Here is a 23,446-nt window from a genome sequence, read left to right as displayed (position 1 = left end):
CACTTCAGAACCTTCTCCCCGTAGGAACTATTGCGATACAGATGGACAACATGTCAGTTGTCTGGTACATCAACAAACGGGGGGGGGGGAACCAGGTCTTACCCTCTCTGCCGAGAGGCCATGAGGGTGTGGGAATGGGCGATCTCCACCAACCGCTTTCTGATCGCAACGCACATTCCGGGATGGGCCAACATTCTGGCGGACAAACTCAGCCGCTCCATTCTTTCTCCTTACGAGTGGTCTCTCAACTCCCGAGTAGCGAAGCGAATATTTGCAAAATGTGGGCAACCCTGCTGCGATCTCTTTGCCTCTCCCTCAAATACGAAATGCGACAGCTTCTTCGCTCTGATTCCCCCACCAGGGGAAGCCCCGAGAGACGCTCTAGTGCATGCTTGGCCGCCCGGTCTACTTTATGCATATCCTCCTCTACCCCTGATGCTAAAGCTCTTACAGAAAGCCTCTCGGTTGGGGAGCAGAATAATTCTGGCCTCGGCAAACTTGGTTTCCTTACCTGTGGTCTCACTTGGTGAATCCTCCCTGGATTCTGGATCCCAGCCCGGATCTAATATCCCATCCATCAGGCTTACCGACCCCGAATCTGGACAACCTGAAGCTGACAGCTTGACTGGTCCAGTTCCACTCTTAATCAGGACTCCCGGCATCTCTTCACCAGTCAAAGCCATCTTGGTGGCAGCACATAAACCTTCCACCAGGAAAGTTTACCGCAGTAAATGGAGGTGCTTCTCCGTCTGGGCAGAACATCATAATTTGGACCCCTTCATTGCTCAGTTAACGTCCGTGTTGGACTTCCTCACCGGACTTTTTCAGCAAGGGGCTAGCTGTTCAACAGTCAAGGTACAATTGGCAGCCATCTCCCAGTACCATGTGGGACATGAGACAGGTCCTTTGATGTCAGCTAAACTATGTATCTGAAGTAATTACTTCATTTGATCTGCAACCTGTGGGGTGGCTGATCTGACCTCGGATCCGATCTGGCAGCTTTCCAAGCTCCAAGATCCGAGCTCCTAGCTTCTCCCCCCTACCACTAACCACATTACCTCAGATAGTTTTTTGCCCCGGCTGCAGAAGCTTCCCTGTGAAGAGCTCCTGGCTGGGTGAGATCATTGCTGGTTTTAAACCACTTTTTTTTTTCAACCAAAGTTGTCGTGTGCGTGCTAGCCCCTTTTTCTGCTCCTAGTGCTAGTTTTTGGTCCCTTTTGTTAATTTTAATCGCTAGCTTACCTTCACTCCCCCTCTCCCTCCTAGTGTTTGGGTGTGTGTGAATGATGTCTGAAGGTCCTAAGGCCGTTTTTTCTAAATGTACTGAGTGTGGCCACAAGCTTTCCCCAGCTGATGGCCACACTCGGTGCATTTTGTGCCTGGGGGCAGCTCATTTGTCAGAGGCCTGCCAGATCTGCGTGACCTTTAACCCCCGGGCACTTCGGGATAGGAAGAACAAGCTGATCCTGGCGGGAAAGCTCCCCCAGGAGTCTGCTTCTTCTTCCTCTCCTGTTCAGGCTCCAGCTGTTTCGGCAGCTTCGGCGCCATCTGTCCCCTTAGCTCTACCCGGGACTCAACCTCCCTCTTCGGGTTTGAGCTCTGGGGAAACTAGTGCCTCTTCCCTTAGAGAGAAGAGGCACAAGGATAAGGAAGGACATAGGTTCCACAAAAGGCGGGCCGAACCTCATCCTTTGGCTCCGCCAGTGAAAGTGCTCAAGTCTCCCTCGAGGGTCTCCGGATCCCCCTCCTCTCGGCGCCGTTCGCCCTGTTTCTCGCTGGAGGAGGAGGATAGGTCTCCCTCGATCTTCAAGGTGGCCCTCCCAGCCCGCCTCTACTACTTCGTCCAGGTCGACCCGAAGCATCTCCGAAGCGAATATGGATCGGATGATGCGTCTGTTCTTGCAGACTCAAATGCAGATGGGGATGCTCTTGTCTCCCACCCTCTGGGGGGGGAGTGCGGCCCCCATATTTGCCCCGATCACTACTTCTCCGACTCGTTTTCAGGTCTTGGAGTCATTGGATCCAGGCCCATTCGGACCCGGGGAATTGGCGCCGATAGCGGTGGTCTCTTCGACACCGACTATACCTTCGAGCTGGTCGGTCCCGAGCTCTCGGGGCCGAGGGCTGAGCATCGGATCCGAGGGAGTTGCTGTGTCTTCGGCGCTGTTGGCGTCGGAGCACACCTCTGCCTCGGTGCCGACTGCATCGGCTCCGACCCCGATCCCTTCCTCGGATCCGAGGAGATTGCTCTCAGAGGCTGGCGAGAGTGGCTCTCCTTCAGCTTTTGAGGTAGTGGAGAGGGTACTGTCGAGGTCCTCCAGATCCCCGACCCGGGCTTCGGATCCACCAATACCCCCACTGTATGAGGGTCTGTCTTCCATCATCCGTCCATCGGGACAGCCTGCCCAAGCCCTCCAGCTAGTTCCCCGCGGAGGAACAACAACCTGTGGATGAGCCCTCTTCGGACAGCCCCACCGAGGAGGTCCCTCGGAAACATCGGTGCAAAAGGAGGCACCTGGACTCCCCCGAGTCCGTTACCACAGACACAGACTTAGATGATACGGAGGGTTCCCCAAGGTCACCCCCTGAAGATGTCTCCTTTGGAGACATCATGGAAATGTTGTGTATCAGAGGGGGGTGGTCAGCCCAAAAGCCCTCCCTTGATGAGTCCGTGTTCCTGGAGGCCTTTGAGGCAGGCCCATTTACCTCCTGGGTGTCCCCTCCGGCCGACCCCCTGGTGGACTTCATTACCACCAGGGCGTGGAAGGAGCCCGACACTGTGGAGCCAATCCCTAGGTGCCCCGATAAAGTCCTCAGTCCCCCCACAGATAGACAGTCTTGGGCCAAAGGAACCCCCGTTGATGCCATGTTGGTGGAGGCGGCCACCAAGAAAGAACTTGCGCAGGAGAGTTCTTCGGTTCACCCGCCAGATAAGGAATCTCGAGCGCTTGACCAGATTGGGAAGCGGATGTTTGCTTCAGTGACCTTTTCCATAAGGGCGCTGAACTATATGGCACATACCATTAGGCTACTGCGAGACTTGATTAAGGAAGACGCTGCAGCCCCCCAGAGTCCATGTCAGTCGCAGACAAGAAGGTTTTTGAGACTCTAATGGCCACTTTAAAAATCCATCTCCAATACATCTATGCGGCTTCTCTCCCACGCAACGGAGGGAGCCGCTAGAGCTAGCGGAGCCGGGGTCGTCTTGCGACATCTCTCCTGGCTCCGTCTTTGTGACTTCACGGATCCCTTCAAGGCGTCCTTCGCGAACGCCCCTTTTGACGGTTCTGCCTTGTTTGGCAAAACTGTTCACGACACGCTGGTCCAAAGTGAAAAGGATGGGAAGACGCTGTCTGCCATCGGAGTCCGCTTCTCTAATCCCCAAAGATCCTTCTCCAGGAATCAGACGGGACAAAAGAAGCTGTGGTTGTGTAAGTCTCAGCAATCCCATCCTGCTGTGGACCACTCGTCCTCTAGAGGCAAAGGAGAACGCCGGCCCAGTGGCAGAGGGGGGCTGCGTAAATTCGGGTCTAGAGAACCTTTCTCGGACAGACCCATGCAACAGCTCTGAGGGCTTGCCCAACTGTCCCTCTCTGGAGGCAGTCGGGGGGCAGTTGTCGGAGCACCTGTCAAACTGGGAGTCCCTTACAACAGACCGATGGGTGCTCTGGATCATATCCAGAGGATACTCCATTCCATTCATAAACCTTCCTCCCAAACCCAGACGTCTCCCCGATGTCCCACCCGATCAGAGGGCGGCAGCGGCTTTGGAGATTTCAAAGCTGCTAAGAAAAAGAGCCATCCAGCCCGTCCCCCCAGATCAGTCCAGATTGGGTTATTACTCCAGGTTCTTTTTGGTGCTAAAGAAAACGGGGGACCTCAGACCCATCTTAGATCTTTCCGCTCTGAACCTGTTCATACCCAAGGAAAAGTTCCGGATGGTCACTCTCCAATCACTTCTCCTCCTTCTGCGGGAGAACGACTGGATGTGCTCGTTAGACCTCAAGGATGCGTATTACCACATCTTGATGGACAGACGATCCAGGAGGTTTCTCTGCTTCCGGCTCGGAGCCAGTCATTATCAATTCAGGGTTCTTCCATTCGGCCTCACCTCAGCCCCCAGAGTGTTCACCAAGGTCATGGCAGTGGTTGCAGCCCACCTGAGACTTCAGGGCATTCAGGTCTTCCCCTACCTAGACAACTGGCTCCTCACCGCGACCAACAGGCATCAGCTCTGTGTGGCGAGAGATTATGCTTTTTCTCTGGCCCACAACCTAGGCATCTCAGTGAACGAGCAGAAATCCTGCCTGTGCCCCACTCAAGCCCTAGAATTCATAGGGACCAGGTTGGATACACGAATCTCCCGAGTTGTTCTAACGTCAGTCAGGCTGAACAGCTTGTCGTATCGGGTGTTAGCCCTTCTTCGGAGCCCTGCTCCTCCGGCGGAGTTAGTCCTGAGGGCACTGGGGTCTATGTCAGCAGCGATCGGTCTCTCTCTTCATGCTCGCCTGCGAATGCGCATATTATAATGGACCCTTCAAGTCCAATGGTCCCTGTTGATCCACCCGTTAAGCACACCAATACCCCTGAGCAGGGTGTGCAGGGACTCCCTTCTGTGGTGGTTACATGTGCAGGAACTCGGAGAAGGGAGGCCCTTTGTGATCCCCCCGGTCGAAGCCACGTTGACCACGGACACTTCTCGCCTCGGGTGGGGGGGGCATTGTTCAGGCAGTATCGTTCAAGGCACGTGGACTTCCCTAGAGACCGCATTGCATATCGATGTCCTAGAGATGAGGGCGGTGCTTTTGGCGTTGCAAGCTCTCCACGACCTTCTTCTCCTGGGGACTATTGCAATCCAGACAGACAACATGTCAGTAGTCTAGTATATAAACAAACAAGGAGGGACCAGATCTTATCCCCTGTGTCGAGAAGCCATGAGAGTGTGGGAATGGGCGATTTCCACCAACCGCTTTCTGATAGCAATGCACATTCCGGGACGGTCCAACATATTAGCGGACAAGCTAAGTCGGGTGCTCCTCACTCCATATGAGTGGTCTCTGAATCCGTCTGTTGCGAAGCAGATCTTCCACAAATGGGGTCAGCCTTGCTGCGATCTTTTCGCTTCTCCTTTAAACACAAAATGCAGTGAGTACTTCGTGATAGTTCCCCCCAGAGGGAGACCCCCAGAGATGCTCTAGTCCATGCTTGGCCCCCCGGACTCCTTTATGCTTACCCCCCCCTCCCACTCGTGATGAAATTCATCCAGAAAGCCTGTCGGTTGGGGAGCAGAGTTATCCTCATAGCCCCATTCTGGCCTCGACAGATCTGGTTCCCCTTTCTGCGGTCTCACAGTATGGCTCCTCCATGGATTCTGGATCCCAGTCCAGACCTAATCTCTCATCCAGTGGGATGCCCTACCCCGAACCTGGTCAATCTCAAACTTGCTGCTTGGTTGATCCAGTTCCATTAATGGCTAGGACTCCCGGTATCTCATCCCCCGTTAAGGCCATTCTGGTGGCGGCTCATAAACCGTCTACCAGAAAACTTTACAACAGTAAATGGAAACGTTTCTCCATCTGGGCCAAAGACAAAGACTTGGACCCATTTACTGTCCCTATTCCGACTATTCTGGACTTCCTTTCCCTGCTTTTTAGGCAGGGAGCAAGTGCCTCCACGGTTAAGGTGCAGCTGGCGGCCATCTCCCATTTTCATGTGGGGGAGGGCATAAGCTCCTTAGCATCTACAAAGTTGTGCAAAACCTTCTTAAGAGGCGTTTTTCTTTTGAAACCACCTGTAAAGACTGTGGTTCCCCCGTGGGATCTTACTCTGGTCTTGCAAGCCTTGACGAGATCACCTTTCGAGCCTGTGGCCTCGGTTCAGTTGAAGGTCTTATCTTGGAAAACGGCTTTCTTGGTGGCTATTACTTCAGCCAAGAGGGTTTCTGAATTGCAAGCTCTGTGCATCAAACCTCCATACCTTATCTTTCACAAGGATAGAGTGTCCCTCAGGACTAATCCGTCTTTCTTGCCTAAGGTGGCTACAGAATCAAATATTAATCAGTCAATAAATCTTCCTGTACCTTTCCCAAATTTTCACAACAAAGGTGAATACACGTTGCACAAATTGGATGTACACAGACAACTGCGTTTTTACTTGCACAGGACTAGAGAGTTTCGCAAGTCGGACCAGTTGTTTGTTTCTTATGCAAAGTCAGCCATGGGCAAGGCAATCGCTAAAGTGACTGTAGCAAATTGGATCTGTCAGTGCATTATGCTAGGATACACTTCGTCTGGCAAGCCAGCTCCGGTTGGCATCCGTGCTCATTCCACAAGATCTGTAGCTACCTCAACAGCCTTTTGGTCTAGGGTTCCAGTAGATGATATATGTTCAGCAGCTACCTGGTCCTCATCTCATACGTTCATTTCTCATTACAAGCTGGATATGATTTCCAGGAGTAGGGCTTCTTTTGGCTCTGCGGTGCTTCGGAATATCCTTCCGTAAGGACCACCCAGGTTCTTGTAGGTTAGCTGGGGACTCTGTCCCACAGGTTGCAGATCAAATTAAGTAACTACTTCAGATAAAGAAGTTATGTACTCACCATAACGTTCCATCTGAGTAGATACTTCATTTGTCTGCAACCGACCCCCCCCTGCCATCCCCTGAACCTGTCGGGAATTTTCTGATCACTCAGAGTTGGTTTCTGTCTCAAGTTGGTGAGGCAAAAAAAACGATCTGAGGTAATGTGGTTAGTAGTAGGGGATTATGGGTAGGGGAGAGGAGATAGGAACTTGGATCTTGGAGCTTGGAAAGCTGCCGGATCGGATCCGAGGTCGGATCTGACACCCCACAGGTTGCAGACAAATGAAGTATCTACACAGATGAAACGTTATAACTTCTTTAAAACCTTCCTCAAGGGTACTTTTCTGCTCAGGCCCCCTATCAAAGAAGCCGTACCCCCTTGGGATCTATCACTAGTTCTTCAAGCCTTGACTGCTTCTCCCTTTGAACCAGCTGCCTCGGCCGAACTTAAATATCTGTCTTGGAAAACAGCATTCCTGGTAGCCATCACTTCAGCAAAAAGAGTTTCGGAACTTCAAACTCTTTCTGTAAAACCCCCTTACTTGGTTTTTCATCAGGATAGAGTGTACCTCAGGACCAATCCCTCCTTCCTACCCAAGGTGGCCTCAGAAACCAATATCAATCAGTCCATCAACCTACCAGTTTTCTTTCCTAATTATCAAAGTAAAGGAGAGTACAAGCTGCATTCTTTAGATGTGCACAGGCAGCTGCGTTTCTATATTCATAGGACTGCTGGTCACAGACAATCTGATCAGCTGTTCATTTCCTTTGCCAAATTCAGTTTGGGTAAAGCTGTTTCGAATGTCACCTTATCACGCTGGATTTCCCAATGTATTCTTCTAGCTTATGAAGCTTCTGGGAGGCCCGCACCTCAGGGAGTCCTTGCACATTCCACTCGCTCCATATCTACTTCTACTGCCTTTAGATCCAGAGTTCCCTTGGATGATATTTGCTCGGCAGCCACTTGGGCCTCATCTCATACCTTTATCAACCACTACAAACTGGACGTCATTTCCAGAGGGAGAGCATCCTTTGGCTCCGCAGTGCTCCGGAACATCCTTCCATGATGGCCGCCCAAGATTCAGGTAGCTGGGGACTCTGTCCCACAGGTTGCTGGCAAATGAAGTCCCTACTCCAGATTAAGAAGTTATGTACTCACCATAACGTTCCATCTGAGTAGGTGGCTTCATTTGTCTGCACCCATCCTCCCCTCCTTCCCCCTGGCCTTTAGAAGAGTTAGTTTTGTTGTATTATCCTGCCTTTTCTTGTTGGGATACCTTTCCAGGTATATGTAAGAGGGCAAATTTGATCTGAGGTCATTTGGGGTTGGCAGGGGATTATGGGTGAGGGGAGGAGCTAGGAGCTCGGATCCATAGCTGTATAATAAGTTGCCGGCTCGGATCCGATATCGGATCCAAGACCCACAGGTTGCAGACAAATGAAGCCACCTACACAGATGGAACATTATGGTGAGTACATAACTTCTTATTTGCTTTTTGCTTATTTTATTTTGTATTACTTTGCCTTTTTCTATTTTGAATACTGTGATTTATTTTCTTTACCTTGTGTTTTACTTGTATTCTGCTTTTAAGTGTATATTAAAACTTGAAAAGGGACCACAGCTCTGTCTCTTGTGAGTCAGGCAGAAATAAGAAGTAAGAAATAATTTTTCACACCCAGTTACTGTTGTGTTCTTAAACACCACTGTCTTTCTAGTTGCCTGCCTCTTATGTTAATTTGACCATATATCTCATTTCATCTCTGCTTTTACTGGCTTGTGAGAGTAAGCACAAAATTATCATTTTGTGAAATCACTCCCCTTCAACTATTTAAATTTATTGGCCATCCTACTGTATTCTATAGTACCAGAATACAAAATGTGACCACCCCTTTCAGTCTATCTTGCTGTTTTAAAAATAGCGACTCTCCAGTAAAACTTAACTTTTTAGACAGGTAAAACTTAAGTTACCTACTTTTACATCTAATTCATCTAGTGCACACTGCAGTGTTTAGGATAAACTATATTTTTTTTCATCTTACCTTTAGGCATCTATTGCAAGACTACCAGTTATTTGAGAACCCACTTTCTGCCTCTCAGTACTCATCTTGGGATTAGTGCTTCTGTTTTCTCCTGGTGAGAGAAGGGGTGCAATTACATTATTTCCTGGAGACTGCTGATCACCAGAAAGCTTAGTAACTGCTTTATAGGTAACAGCTTGGAATCTGTGCTTGTATTCTGATTCTGGTGAGAGTAGGAGCAGAGTGCATTGATTCCTGACTCTTTCTGGTTGGAGTCCCTGTGATGAGCACTTGCTCTAAAACCTGCTGGAAAGCACTAAGAAGCCTTAAACTGATAAAAGCACTCAACTCTCCTTGTTAATAAGGAGAAATTAATTGTAGGCACTAAACAGCTTATAATTGCAAAGTACCTTGCCAAGTAAGGGAAAAAAAAAACACGTAACCAGGCATGTCCAAGGGTCCGCTTCCGGTGATTTCTGTTGTCCACCTGGTGAATCTGGGCATACTGGGGCAATGCAGCAATTGCCTCGTGCACAGACAACCCTCTCCTCCTACCACCCAACACTACAACCTGCGAGAGATGCACTTACATAGCCAAACTGGAAGCAAAGCTCTCTCCAGCCAAGATTGTGCTAGACAATCGAGAGGAGAAAGTTAACACTCTCAGTACACCTCAAGCAACACCTAGCCCTTCAAAACCCTCACCACCAACACCCACACATAGCAGCACTAAACACACATATGCGGAGGCGCTTAACATTAACCTGCCCAAGCAACAAGGACCTCCAAAGCTGGAACACAAATGAACATCAATCACAACCGAAGTATTACATAGCTCACAACACCAGTGTGCCACGCAACAGCTCCTAAGGCAAGACAACATACCCAACACTTTATCATAAGTGATTCGATAGTCAGGCACACTGATGTCCTCACCAGACTGAACAAGGAGAAAATTACAGTCAGCTGACTGTCGGGTGTCAGGATCCGCCACATAATGCATGCACTCAAGTCACTCCACAACAAGTTCAAATACGACTCTGTCATTGTCCATGTTGGAGTGAATGACTTGAAATGTACCTCCCTGGACTACTTGAAAAAAGACATGGAAGAGCTCTCGGATCATGTGACCCTGGCAGTATGACCCTAGCCCTGAGTAGCATCCTGCCTTCGCCCAGAATGATACCACAGTATAAGGACAAAATGATTGACTTCAACAATTGGCTAAGCTTCTGGTGTCATTCAAAGGAGATCCAGTATCTGTCTGCCTGGGACTGCATGATTGACAAACCACGATGCTTTGCCAGACATGGTCTGCACCTGTCGCCCCTGGGATTCAGGTTACTGGCTAAGGCTCTTGCCACCCCTATAGTGCCTTTTTTAGACAAGGCTCAAAGGGCGAAACCACCACTGTAACAGGTACAAGTATGCAAAATCTGAAGGTAATGCTACTCAAAGGTAGAAGTCTAAACCACAAAATGGACTCTCTCAAGACACTCCTAAAAATGGAGAACATCAATATCTGTGCAGCAACTGAGACCTGGTTCAAGGCTCCACAGAGCACCCCTGCAATACCAGGCTACAACTCTTACCACACTTTTTGGCCAGCAAACCAGGACCGAAACAGTAAAGGTGGAGGAGTGTCCATATTTACCATGGATATTCACACCTCCAGGCTAGTTGCTCAACACAATGCATCTGAAATTCTCCAGGTGTAACTAACACTAGGTAAGACTGCAGTCCAAATTGTAGCTTGCTACAGATCCCCCACCATGCCCCAAGATTCTCACTACACCTTTCTAAACTTACTGGAAAATATTAAGATACAACCAAACACCCTAATACTGGGTGATTTCAACTACCCTGCCATTAACTAGGAAAACCACTCGTGTACCAACACCTTTGCCCAATGGTTCTTGGAATTAATAAATTCCAACGCCCTGGATCAACTAACCCATAGTCCCACCAGGGGCTCCAGTGTCGTGGACCTGGTCATTACCAACATGGGAAATTGATGCTCCACACCAGTGGTCACCCCCTCGTTGGTCAGGTCTGACCATAAGCTTTGACATTCACATCCCACCCCCCAGTAAGGAAACATCTGTAAAAAACTTTTTCAGGGCCAACTTCATGCTACTTAAGTCAGAAGTGACAAACATCATGAAACCCATGCAGATGGGAACTGAAAGTTCGACTGCCGAATCTACACTAAAGCACTGTACAAGCACACCCACTCGTACATGAATCGTGCCATCTCAAATAGAACCAAGATGCTCTCCTCCAAAAAAAGGAAGCCAGTCTGGTGGTCCCCTGTCATAAACAAACTATACAACAGAAGGAACAAACTGTTGCAGAAAAGAGAAAAATCCCGGGATGCAAAAAACTCCCTTAGCCTCCGTAAGAAGCTGAGATCCCTCATAAAATCCTACAAAGCTAGTTACGAAAATAAAGTTGCCAAAGATTCCAAAGACAACCACAAGGCATTCTATAGCTATGTCAAGAATCTAAATGGCAATTCTCAGATCTGCTCTGAGCTACAACAGAATGGCATTAAATATACTGATATAAACCACAGAAATCCACCATCAGAAAAACAATACTTTTAATAGCGAAAAGCAAAGCTTTTGGTTTATCAACCTTCCTCAGTGCTTAAACATCATTAAACAATTTTCTTCCATTTAAAAAGAGCAAGACAAGTACAACATGACTACAGCCATCCAATCATATTGCACTATTAATTAAGCATACAATCATTCTAGTAAAAACATAAAACTCATAAAATTCTTTGTTGTATCTTTATAAGAACTGGTTTAATGCTAACTTTATTATTTATACCTGGCTTATTATCAGCATTAAGCCTTACTATATCCACTCGTACTTCTTATTTTCCAAATGATTATTCAGATCACCAAACCTCATGTCTTTATGGACAGTATCAATTACTCTAAAACTAAGTGTGGTCCGCACCATTATCTAAAATATGCTTACTTAATACATTTTTATCATTTTTCCTTCGAATCTCAAATTTGTGCTGTATAATTTGATTTTTTAATTTTCTTGTCGTTTTTCCTACATAAAATGACCTACATTTTTTGCAGGTAGCGAAGTAGACCACATTTTCATTATTACAAGTTGCTATACAAAAAATGTATATAACCGACTAGATATTGGATGAATAAAAGTTTTGCTACTTACTTTCTCCATATCAGCACAGCAACTACAAGCCATACATCCAAAAGTCCTACCCTAACAGATGTTAAATCCTTAAAATCTTTATAACATAACTTTCTTTTAAGATTTTTCAAATTCCTATATGAAAAAATGGATCTTCTATTATGTTATGAAATTCGGGTATAGCTAGAAGGATCATCCAATTCTTTTGAATAATTTTCTGCACATCATCTGTTCTCATATTGTAAGTAGTTAAATACCTGATGCATTTTCCTTTCGTAGAGTTTACTACTTTCACATTTTCTTGACCAAAAATTGGTCCTATTTCCTCACCTCTAGACAATTTTATTCTTTTTACCATTTCTAATAATTATTTTCGGTTGTATCCACTAGCAACAAATTCTTCTATGTTATCCGTTTAATGTTGGAACACTAGATCATCAGTGTTCATCCTGTTTATTATACATAACTGGAAATAGGACCAATTTTTGGTCAAGAAAATGTGAAAGTAGTAAAATTATATAATATAAAGCCACACACACATATATACCTTGTATACATATTTTTTTGCCCAAAACAGCAAGGATGAGAGCTTGCTGCAGATACAAATTTATGGTTGTGGCAACTCCAAGCATATCTGCGTGATATTCTGCATTTAAGTATAGGTGAATGGCCGAGTTCAAATCCAAGGCGAGCACATTATTGCTGCACAACATTTAGAGATTTCTGAATCGCTCCGCCATCTTGTTTTGTCTCATTATCATATGCTCCACTTATACAGTCATTAGCATACAAAACTTCCAACCACATTTAGCCTAGCCTCATTGTGGAGATGGGTTTTCTGAATTGCACACACCCGGCTTATGCCTACTTGATGCACAAATTTGCTTAGCATTATACAGATAAGTTTTCTGAATCTGGACAGTATATTTTCACCAATTATGTAAAACTTGTAGGGTTATCACATAGGGCTGCCATGAACAGTGAAGACAAAGTAACTAACAAATTTATACACTTTATTGTTATAGAAAGAACTATTTTAAGAAATAAAACACATTTTGTATGACATGACCTTGCAGTCCCCTCTAGAGGGGCATTTTGCTTCATACAGCCTGAATTTGTGATGCTGTAGAACTGACCTAGCACAGCTTTAAATTAGTCTACAATGGTTATAGCCAGCTGTGAAGTATATGGATTCTGACTGTGACCCAGACAATGTGAGTTGGAGCATCTCAGACCTGCAGGAGCTGGTCAGTGAGAGAAGAACTAATGTCGCAGAGCCTGCTCACCTCTTTCTTTGGGGGGGGGGGGCAGAGATGACAATATTGTTTGCCTACTTGCTAAAGAGGGAGGCACACCCATCACATATACCCAGTGCATGCTGTCTTGGGGGACTTGGCCATTCGTGCAATGTGAAACACTTAAATCCCTGAGGTAAATGAGACTAAAACACCTGCAGTATGCCTCATTGGAAGAACAAATAAGCTATCCAGCTGTCACTGTGGTTTGAATAGCTGCAGCATTTAGTAAAGTGATCAGGAGGCTTTTGGACAACTTGTGATTGGAGCAAAAAAAAAAAAAAAGAGATGATGTAAGGTTATGTGCTGCTACCTTTCTTTGATGGGGATATAAAATAGTATCGCATTTTGTAGATCAAATGTTGGATGCTTTGTATATGAAGTTGCATTTAAAACCATTTGGGATGTGCAGATGAATTGTTCCTCTTATTTTACACTTGCAGATATATGCCATATTTCTTTGTTTCATATAGTTGCAGGCAGATCTGTTAAGATGGGTATGAAGTTTCCTTCAGTCATGGAGTATGTACCGCGTCTTCTGCCGGCTCATTTTAAACGCTTACTGGGTGGAGGGTATGATGAAAATGACATCAGGAAGTTGGAGGATATTGTAAACTCTGATGTGTGGATACTTGGATTTTCTACTGTAAGTATTGCATAGGCTTTTTAAAGAAGTATTTAATTTTGCTAACATTCAACAGTAAAATAATAGCATTGCTCAAGCAGGCCATATTTTATACGGTGGTACAAATATTGGAATGCTAAATATTTTCAGAGACAGCTGATGAGTCGTGTACCTGTTTTTATCCCAGACCTTTTGTCTAGCCATGTGTTTTATAGACCTCCATAGTACTGGTTGAAGTCCTTTTTTTGCTAATCAAAGTATTTTAACTGGTCTTTACTGGATACTTTTCAGTCATTTTCTTGGCTGCAAGGGTAAATATACACATACTCTCTCACACATACTTAGATAACTAGCTAGATTGGCTTCACTAAATTATAAATGATCAATCAGCCAACATGATTTTTGGAGAAAACATGATTACTTAAGGAAAAACCCATGCAAACAGAAGAAGGCATGCAGACTCCAGACAACCACTGCCCAGAGGTCAGGATTGAACTCTGATCCTTGAAGTTGTGAGGCAGAGGTATTATAACTGAGTCACCTTGGATCATTTAACAGTTTTTCTTTAGTAGTCTTGGTATTAAGAATAGTGTACTTCATCTGTCATTCAAAGTATTTCAACACAGCACATGGAACAGATTGCAAAATAAATAAATAATGTAGTGCATATAGCCATCATAACCTGAAATATATAACGTAGACATTGGTGATCACTTTTCTTGCTTTTGTGATTTTTTGCTGTTGACAGTATCTCTCTCTCTAATCGGTCATGCATGTAAGATACTTGATTGCTTTTTTTTTTTCTTAGACAATTCAGTTTAAGGTCTTGACTGTTATTGTACAGCAGATTTATTTTTAAGTAAAGATCTATTTTTTAGACAACATAAGGAAAGGTCCATCCTTCTATTAAGTAGATTGTGTACAAACCATCATCTTTTTGAACACATGCTTTTTTGGCCAGCCTGCCCAGGACCTGGTTGACAACCTCCCACACTTCTGTAGACACATTTATTGTGCACTTGCTTCCATTTCTACCTTTCCTCATTTAGACCTGGCCTAAAGAGGAAGAGGCCTCCTTGGCATTAAAGGAATATCCTTAAAAATCATATAGTCCTTTCCTGTCTAGTTCTGGCAGAGGTATCGATGTTTTAGACTCCTGTGCCCAGCCTAAAAAGTTCAGACTATAGTCTAGAAATTACATGAATCCCTTTTAGAATTTTGTAATTTCAGACAGGATCAGCATAATTTACTAATTTTAAAGCCATCACTCTATTGCAGTTACTGGTGTTGAGGGGGTCTTTTATCACCACAAAAAAAATTCTGAAGTATAGGGTTTAAATTGATCCTCCCTTCCATGTAAAACATATTCTCCATTTTCTATGACTTGCTTAGGATAACTAGGTAGTAGAATGTATTACTAAATATTCCCTCAGAGTTTTCTCATCTGACAATCACTATCTTCCTTCATAGAGCAGAGCCTGCAGTCACTACATCTGACCTCGATATTGCAGGAACTCTGCCACAAGGCACTACACCTTCAAGCTTACGAGAATTTTGTCATCGTTTAATGTAAGCATATTTATCATATGGAACCTTGCTACGTATTAACTTTAATCACTTACATACTTGCCTGATCTGTGATTGAAAGTCTGTGTAAAATGGTCTCTGCACTCTAAGGACCCCTTACTAAGTTGCCCACTGTTTCCTTTTGCTTGACCAGTAGACTATACTGCATATGTCCATCATTTGGCCCCAGGAAATGACAGATAACCTGTTTTACTCACAACTTTGTTAATTGCTTTTTTCTGGCTATACTCAATTGCTCACTTATAAATTGATGTGAGGGTGGGAGTGTATTACTGTGGTAGAATGTATTGCTAATTATACAATGACTCCCTATTACTATTCGAAAACGTGCATGCTGATTGGCCCAGGCCAACCAGTGTGCCCATTGTAAATCATACCAATGGAAAAAGGTCCGGTCGTTTGGACATTTTTCTGTTGGTATAAAGTGCCTCAAAACCTTTTTTTTTTTCCCTACAATTAAAAAAAAAAAAAAACTGAGAAAACAGAGCAATGGAGACTTTCTTGTCCGTTGCTTCCGTTTCAAACCATTGATGTACTAGGTATGGGTGTGCAGTACATCAAGAGGAAGAAGCAGTATATCACAACCGGCGGAAAAACAGTAATCCGCTATTATACAAATACATTATTTAAGAAAAGTATTTTTTTTTCCTAAATAATGTCATTGTAATTTACCCATGTTTGGCTTTGTCTAATCACTCAGGCTTCGCCCTTGTGATTTAAACCACACCAACCATGGGTAAATCTTCAATATATCACACCACGTCGTCGGTTATTGCTTTAATATCCCCTCAGGGTTATCACCCCTGACACTCAACCACTATCTGTCTTCAGAGAGCAGGCATGAGTCGTATCTTATTACATTGCTATTTGTTCGAAGACTGTATAAAGCAGTGAAAAAACTTTGGTAGTGTGTTATATTTGTGACACTTTCATTCAGATCAGATAAGCTTTATGTATGCTGAGCGAGTTTCCCTTTAACACATATGCATGTAATGTGAGTTGCTGGTATTCTGGTATTTTGATGTACTGGTGAATCCCATGAATGTTTTCTAAGTGGTGGTGTTATATTGTGCTTATCAATATAGTGCCATGTTCTGATGCCTTACTTGATACAGAGGTATATTTACACTGCATTACTGTGGTTCTCTATCAGTAAGTATACTTCCTGTTGAAACTAATCTATGCTTTCATTCATTCATACACTGCCTTACTGTACCCTTATAATGTCCTGTATTCTCTTGTTCTGACTGTGGTCCTTCCTCTATTTCTTTTTTTGTATAATACATACTAACTCTACTGTCTTAAAATAATTTAACAGCTTAGAGTCTTTTCTTTCATTTCAGAGCCTGCAGTCATTGCATCTGAACTCGATATTGCATAAGCTCTGCCACAAGGCCCCACACATACAAGCTTAAAGAGAATTTTGTCATTGTTTAATGTAAACATATTTATCATGAAGAACCTTGGTGTGTATTAACTTTAATCAGTTACATACATTCCTGTTCTGTGATTGAAATTCTCTGTGAAATAATCTTTGCAGTCTAAGGTGGCCACTGTTCCCTTTTGCTTGACCAGTAGACTATACTGCATATGCCAGTCATTTAGTCTCAGGAAATGACAGACAACCTGTTTTACTTGCGTCTTTAATTGCTGTCGGTTATAAACTGACCTGAGGGTGGGAAGCATGTTCGGCTCCACTACACTACCCCTAATTCCCATACACTCCCTCTGTTTTTCTAATATTATACTTCTTACACACACATTTCAGTTGTGACTGTTACTCCAAAACCCTCCCCAACAGACCTTACTACTTCTGTATGTACGTTTCTGTTTCTTGTTTCCTACTTCCTATCTCTGTTTAATTTTTTGCCCAATTCCCAACTATCTTTTTCCTCCCTTGCTGCTCTGTACTATATCTGTTTATAATCACAATAGTACCAATCTGTTCCACATTGTATCTTTTTATTTTCCCAAATCAACCCTCATTTTTCCTTGTTTTGACTACATCATTATACTCTAACCTTTCATACTCCTCTATTCCTTACATTCCAGAGAAAATACCAGGACAACCTACCTCTCTTCTTTTATAGGTCATACTTCTGTCCTTACCTATCCTCTTCCAGCTCTCAGAATCTGCCATCACTGAATCTGTTGCTGTCCTGCAACTTCTTGTTTCCTTCTTTATTGTTAGTTCCCCACTTCTCAATATCTGCCAAGTGCAGATCCCTGTGCTTAATTATGCTACTCTTCAGCTTATCCTCTACTCTTTTCCTCCTCCTGTGCCACCTTTCATCCTACCATGACTCAATATCTCACAACTTCTCTCGAACTCTGTCCCAACCACCTATCCGTACTTCCTCTTTACACTCACCACACATTGCACCAAACTTGTTTAATATTACCCCTAATATTTATTCCAAATATAGGCTTATTAATTGCACTTTAACTCAAACCAAAACAAAATTAAGTACAAGAATCCTCTCCAAAAAAAAAAAAAGTATGCATAATTCCCCAATATACTAAAATCCTTCTAGGAGGAGATATGCACTCTAATCCTGGCCCCACCTATCACAATGAACACAAACTTAATTCTCTCTGTAACCCAACAGTCAGTCCCCAATCCTGGTAATCCAATATTTACTGCAGTAAATGTTAGAAGTGTAAGAAATAAAACTGCTGAACTACATGCCTGGGTCATCCAGCCATAAGCCCAATGTTCTCGCTGTAACTGAAACTTGGCTTAAACCCAGCATAAACGACTCAATTTATATTTCCTGGCTATAATATCATCCGGAATAACCATATAAAGAGGAAAGGTGGTGGTAGTGCTTTAATATTTCCCAGTACCTACCACATTTCCCCGTACAACAAAACCAATACCAAAATTCAGTTCAGCAGAGCTTATTATTGCTCCTTTATATCCCTCCTAGTGACAATACAGCTATACTGGAAGATGCCCTACATTGGATATCCATAACATTTCCCCAAGAAAACAATATTACTAGGTGATGTGAATGTCAATTGGTTGGACAAAAACCTCGAACTCCCCCTACAATCTAGCGTGAACTTATATGGTTTCACACAACTAATTAATAGCCCCACACATTATAGCAAGACATCATACTCTGATTCCTAGTATCAGACCCTAACAAATACTCTAGCACAGTTACAGTGTCACACTCTTTTTGTGGTTGTTTCGCAATTTATAGACATGTCACACATTCAGTTAAACAGTATACTTGTACAATAATACATAACCTTCCCAAGTTTAATCCAGAAATGTTCATTACTACAGTATCATCTGTTAGCAGAAACTTCTTATAAATTCTTCTTCTTCTTTCAGCTTTTTCCCGGTTAGGGGTTGCCACAGCGGATCACCTGTCTGCTTATGGCTGGTAGTGGAGTTTTACGGTGTCGAGTTGCCACCCCAGCGCCCAACCTTCCACGGAAGGCACACACATACACAGACTCATGCCTAGGGTCAATTTAGAGTATCCAGTCCACCTACAGCATGTCTTTGGGATGTGAGAGGAAACCAGAGCACCCGGAGGAAACCCACGCGACCACAGGGAGGACATGCAGACTTCGTATAGAAGGCACCCCAGCCGAGGATTGAACCGGAGAACTTCTTGCTGTGAGGTGGTAACACTAACCGCTGCACCACTGCGGCCGCCTCCTCCCCTTAAATGATGCTATATCCTAAATAGCCTTGCACCGCCTAAAAGGAAGAGACTGAAAACAAATAATACAGTTATGCTATCCAAAAAGAGTAGACCTAATGCAGGATAGAGAAAAAGTATGGAAAGAATTTCAAAAATATAAACCACCTCAGTAGCTTGAAAAATTCATAATGCTTTGCAATTGTACTAAAAAGCAAATAGATGAAGACAAAAATTATACCATAATAACTTTCAGAATAATACTAAACACAACCCTAAAAATGTTTGGACATCCATTAAAGAAATCTTACATCCCGGCCAAAAATTCAACCCAAACCCCTTTCCAAATAACTCGCCACTTGAAACTGCAGTACAGTCCAACTCTTATTTTATGGATAGTTTAACATCTCTAACCAATTATTCCTCAACATCTAATCCCAACCCTGCCCAACAGCCACGTATGACCACATCCACTTTCAGCTTCAGACTTGTGCCCACATTTTATATAAAACTACTCTTAAACGTAAACTGCGCTCTCCTTTAGCTGATAACCTACCAAACGAGTACCTAAAAGTAGCGGTCAATAACATTGCGTATCCTCGTTCATAGGTTCATAGACTGGTACTAAGCTAACTGCCCTTGTGAGCCATTTTAAGCCTAGCCAATTATCCCTTGTGAGACTCAAACCCTGCACCTTGTGTTTGTAAGGCAAACACCTTAATCATTAGGCCACCCTCCCTCCAAGTCCTTATAAATAGGTCAGTCCAGGAATTATAATTTCCTTCTATCTGGAAAACGTCACACATTATCCCTTTGCACAAAGGAGGAAATTCAACAGACATTAATAACTTTAGATCTGTAACAATCTTATCTCCTCGTGCCAAAATCCTTGAAAGATGTATGCAGAAACAATTGCTACACTATCTCCTGCAGGAAGAACTCCTGTCCCCGACACAACATGGCTTCCATCCTTCCATAGTACTATTACTACCCTTCTAACCTATGCAGATACTGTCATTGAAGCAAGAGATAATGGCAAACTATTCTCTTCCTTATTTCTAGACTTGTCTAAAGCTTTCGGCACAGTTTGTCACAGCAAACTTCTACTTGAAATGTCCTCACTAGGTCTTTCTCAGCCCACCCTTCTGTGGTTCGAAAGCTACCTGTCCAATACGTATCAGTTAGTAAAATGGAACTCCATGCTCTTTCCTTACCACTGGTGTACCACAAAGCTGTATCCTTGGTCACCTCCTCTTTAACATTTTCACCAGCACTCTCTATACCTCATCTTTATCCACTGTACCTCTCCTCAGACCTTTTCAAAAAAAGAACAAACTTCTGTTATCCTTTTTATCTAACTCTTTTCCATCTTTTAATGTAGTTAATGTGTATGTAGTGGTTGTATTGGGTACAAGTGTTTTTTCCCCTGTTAGTGATGTCCATGGTGGTAAAAGGTAGTTAAGAAAGGACTTGGTATTTCAAAAGTGTGTGGGGGTGTAGTTATAAATTGCACCCAGGATACACATGACAGGTGTGCCTACTACCTAGGGGCAGAGCATCTTTCTAATAATTGCCAGGCCTATTTGGCTCTTAGATCACAGCGTTGGCTGACTGCTGAGCCAAATTGGTCCTAAATGGTTTATTACCAGCTGCTGTGATGACTTCTCTGCATCTTCAAATCTAGCTCTTTCAATGTCAGTGGAGAAAAGAAAGGATGAGAGAGAAAAGCTGAAACGTAAAGAAAATGCAAAAGAGATTCAGTTTTATCCTTGGTGGGCCATCCAGAACCTGAAGACCCAAAGGCCTTCATTGACTTTGGTTGTATTCATATGGTCAGATCCATTCACCTTTTATGGCCGTCATGCTGGAACTGGAATTTTCACCAGAGACATCTCCACGTCAGACCCGTATCTCAATCTTTTGGATCCAAAATAGTCTAGCAAGCCTACTTCCTTGGCTTGATCTACCAAGTGTTTTAAGGACATTGATCTTTAGCAGCTTATGAGAACCTTTTTGAAGGCTCAAATGAACCTAGGAATTATTCACCCTCCTTATAAGGTGGTTGTAGGCCCATCTTTCTGCTTCCAACCATGTCTGTTCTTCCACTGGGCCACTTCCCAGCACCAGTGCCCTTGGCTCTGACAAGTGTCCATCCTAGTCATAAGTTAGTGCCAACCTTTGTTCTCGACTCTGATCTGAAGGTACTGGAGTCCAGTACATCAAAGAATGAGTGCCTTGAGGGCCAAGATTCAGATGCATCCTGAAGGTTTCTTTGCCCAGCAGTGCCTCTCTCTTCAATAGCTCAGCCCTGCTCTTGTCTGATCTGACCAGGTTGGTGGCTGGTGTGGAGGCTTCTGTTTGGTTCTGATGTCAACATTTGATGTTGTAGAGAGGATTCTATCTTGCTTAGCGAAGGGTTCTTCTGCCCCAGTATTGACTCCAACTAGAATTTCCATTTCAACCTGAATTTTTCACAAGTTGGTCTCTGGGCAGCCTGTGCCATTGAGCCTTGACAAGCCCTGACTTAAGGGTTCACCAGTTGATTCTTCGTCCCCCCTGGACTTGCCCCCCAGGAGTTTCCTAGGAAGAGTCAGTGCGAGAGGAAGCATTTGTATTCCCCACATGAATCTTGCAGTAAGGACAACAGACTTCCATGAAGGATTCCCTCCTCAAATCTCCATGAGGATGCATCTTTTGGTGATTTGTTGGAGTTTGAGACTATAGGGGTTGGACTTCTGAAGCCCCTTTTCCAGAGAAGCCGGTTTTCCTTGAAGTTTTTGGCACAGGCCCATCCACTTCCTGTTTGGTTCCTCATCTGAATGCCCTTTTATCCCGAAGAGCTTGGAGAGATCTGGTTGTTGTAGAAAGATAACACATAAACCAAAGTTTTAACTCCTTAAGAACAGATCTTTTGGAGTAAGAGTCCCTCTGCAGACACAATTATCATTGCTGTGGCCTCTCGAAAGATTCTGGAAGAAAGGTCTTTGGTCCATTTCCCCAAACCAGGAGCCTGGAGCTTTGAACCATTTTGGCAAGAGTACTTTATCTTCAGCCATGTTTGCTCTTTGTGTACTGAATTACTTGGAATATTTAATGAGGCTTTAAAGAAGGCCTTTATCAGACTTTTGCAATGCTTTAGAGACTTAGCTGTCCATCATGCGGTCAATATCCAATGTCTGCATGTGCCTTCTATCCAGTATGGCACATGGTACGTAGTGGGCATTGGTATTGCTCCCCACTGGCATGCCTGGATGTGCCTTTACAATTTCATGGGCTGCTTCAAGGCGTCCCTCTTAAATACTCCCTTTGATGGTATTGCAGTGTCTGTTCCTAAGATGAAAGACACATGCTGAAGGAGTGAACAAAAGGGAAAAATAGTCTGACGTGGGGTACATTTTTCCACACCCCAAAGAACCTTTTCTAGGAATCAGAGGGAGAAAGATGTTCTTCTGGAAATCGGTCATTTTCCAAGGACACTCCTAGTGATAATGTATCTCAAGGCAGTGGGGCAACTTTAATGTTCACTGTCCAAGGGCAGGGGTAGTCACAATTCCAAGGCTTCAGAGGTACTTTCTTAGGAAATCCCTTTCAGCGCTCGTAAAAAAATTGGCTGACTGTTGAACTTTGGAGGCAGGCAGGGGGCACTTGACTCTACACGCACAAGTTTGGAGGCAATCAAAGTTATTTCCAGAGGCAAGATGGACTAAACCGTTATCATCTGGAATTTAAGTCTTTGGATTCTGTTTCACTCCTTTTCCAAGTATTTATTTATTTATTTATATTTGTTGACCGGGAGTGTCCGACTGGAGGTAGGTCCATTTTCAGCGGAGGCACGGGGAGAAAAGCTCCACAGTTAAAATAAACAGACAGTAGTTACATTGGATTACATAGCGATTAACAATTTACATAGCAATTACTTACAACATCTTTACAGATGAAGAACATAGTACATCAGTAGACAACTACAATCTTTATCTGTGAAGTACATAACAGGCATTAGCAAATGTTAAAATAAGAAGTTCCTGCTGTATAATAAGTACTAGGCTTATGAACATCTGAGCTTGCTATAATCAAGGTAGTTAGTGGAGTGGAAAGAAAGGTAGTGGTTGGATGGGGTGGGTGATGTTAGAGTGGGAGTTGCAAGGGCATAGCCAGCATGTTTTTAGGTGTGCTTTTAGTAAAGTTTTGAAGTGGGTGCATGATGGTATGGAGGTAATTGTGGGTGGGAGGGAGTTCCATAATTTGGCTGAGGTGCAAGAGAATAGTGCTTCACCAGCAGAGTTATTGGCTTTAGTGATCTGCAAGTGATTTTTGTTGCTGCATCTTCGTGGTCTGGTGGTGCGATAGATTTGGAGTAGATTCTGGAGGGATGGGACATTTAGTGGATGGTTTACTAGTTTGTGGGCAAGTGAGAGTTGATACCATTGAAGGAGGTGAGGGAGTTCAAGCCAACCCAGTTCAGCAAGTGAGAGACAGTGGTGACTACGGTAGGATGCCCCTGTGGAGAA

General features: G+C 44.0%; 1 protein-coding gene across 1 annotated transcript in view; it reads left to right on the top strand.

Moving 5' to 3' along the window:
* Positions 1 to 23,446, top strand: part of HELB (DNA helicase B) — a 1,552,493-nt gene that overhangs the window by 218,651 nt on the left and 1,310,396 nt on the right. The window contains exon 3 of the mRNA XM_044088061.1: positions 13,541 to 13,713. Within this exon, the coding sequence (XP_043943996.1) occupies positions 13,541 to 13,713 (173 nt within the window). The remainder of the gene's footprint in view (positions 1 to 13,540; positions 13,714 to 23,446) is intronic.

Source organism: Protopterus annectens, chromosome 11.part0, assembly GCF_019279795.1.
Source record: "Protopterus annectens isolate FY-2018-M chromosome 11.part0, PAN1.0, whole genome shotgun sequence".
In the NCBI taxonomy this organism is placed as follows: domain Eukaryota; kingdom Metazoa; phylum Chordata; order Ceratodontiformes; family Protopteridae; genus Protopterus; species Protopterus annectens.
The sequence above is the reverse complement of the archived record's forward strand: the minus strand, read 5'-3'. Positions and strand labels throughout refer to the sequence as shown.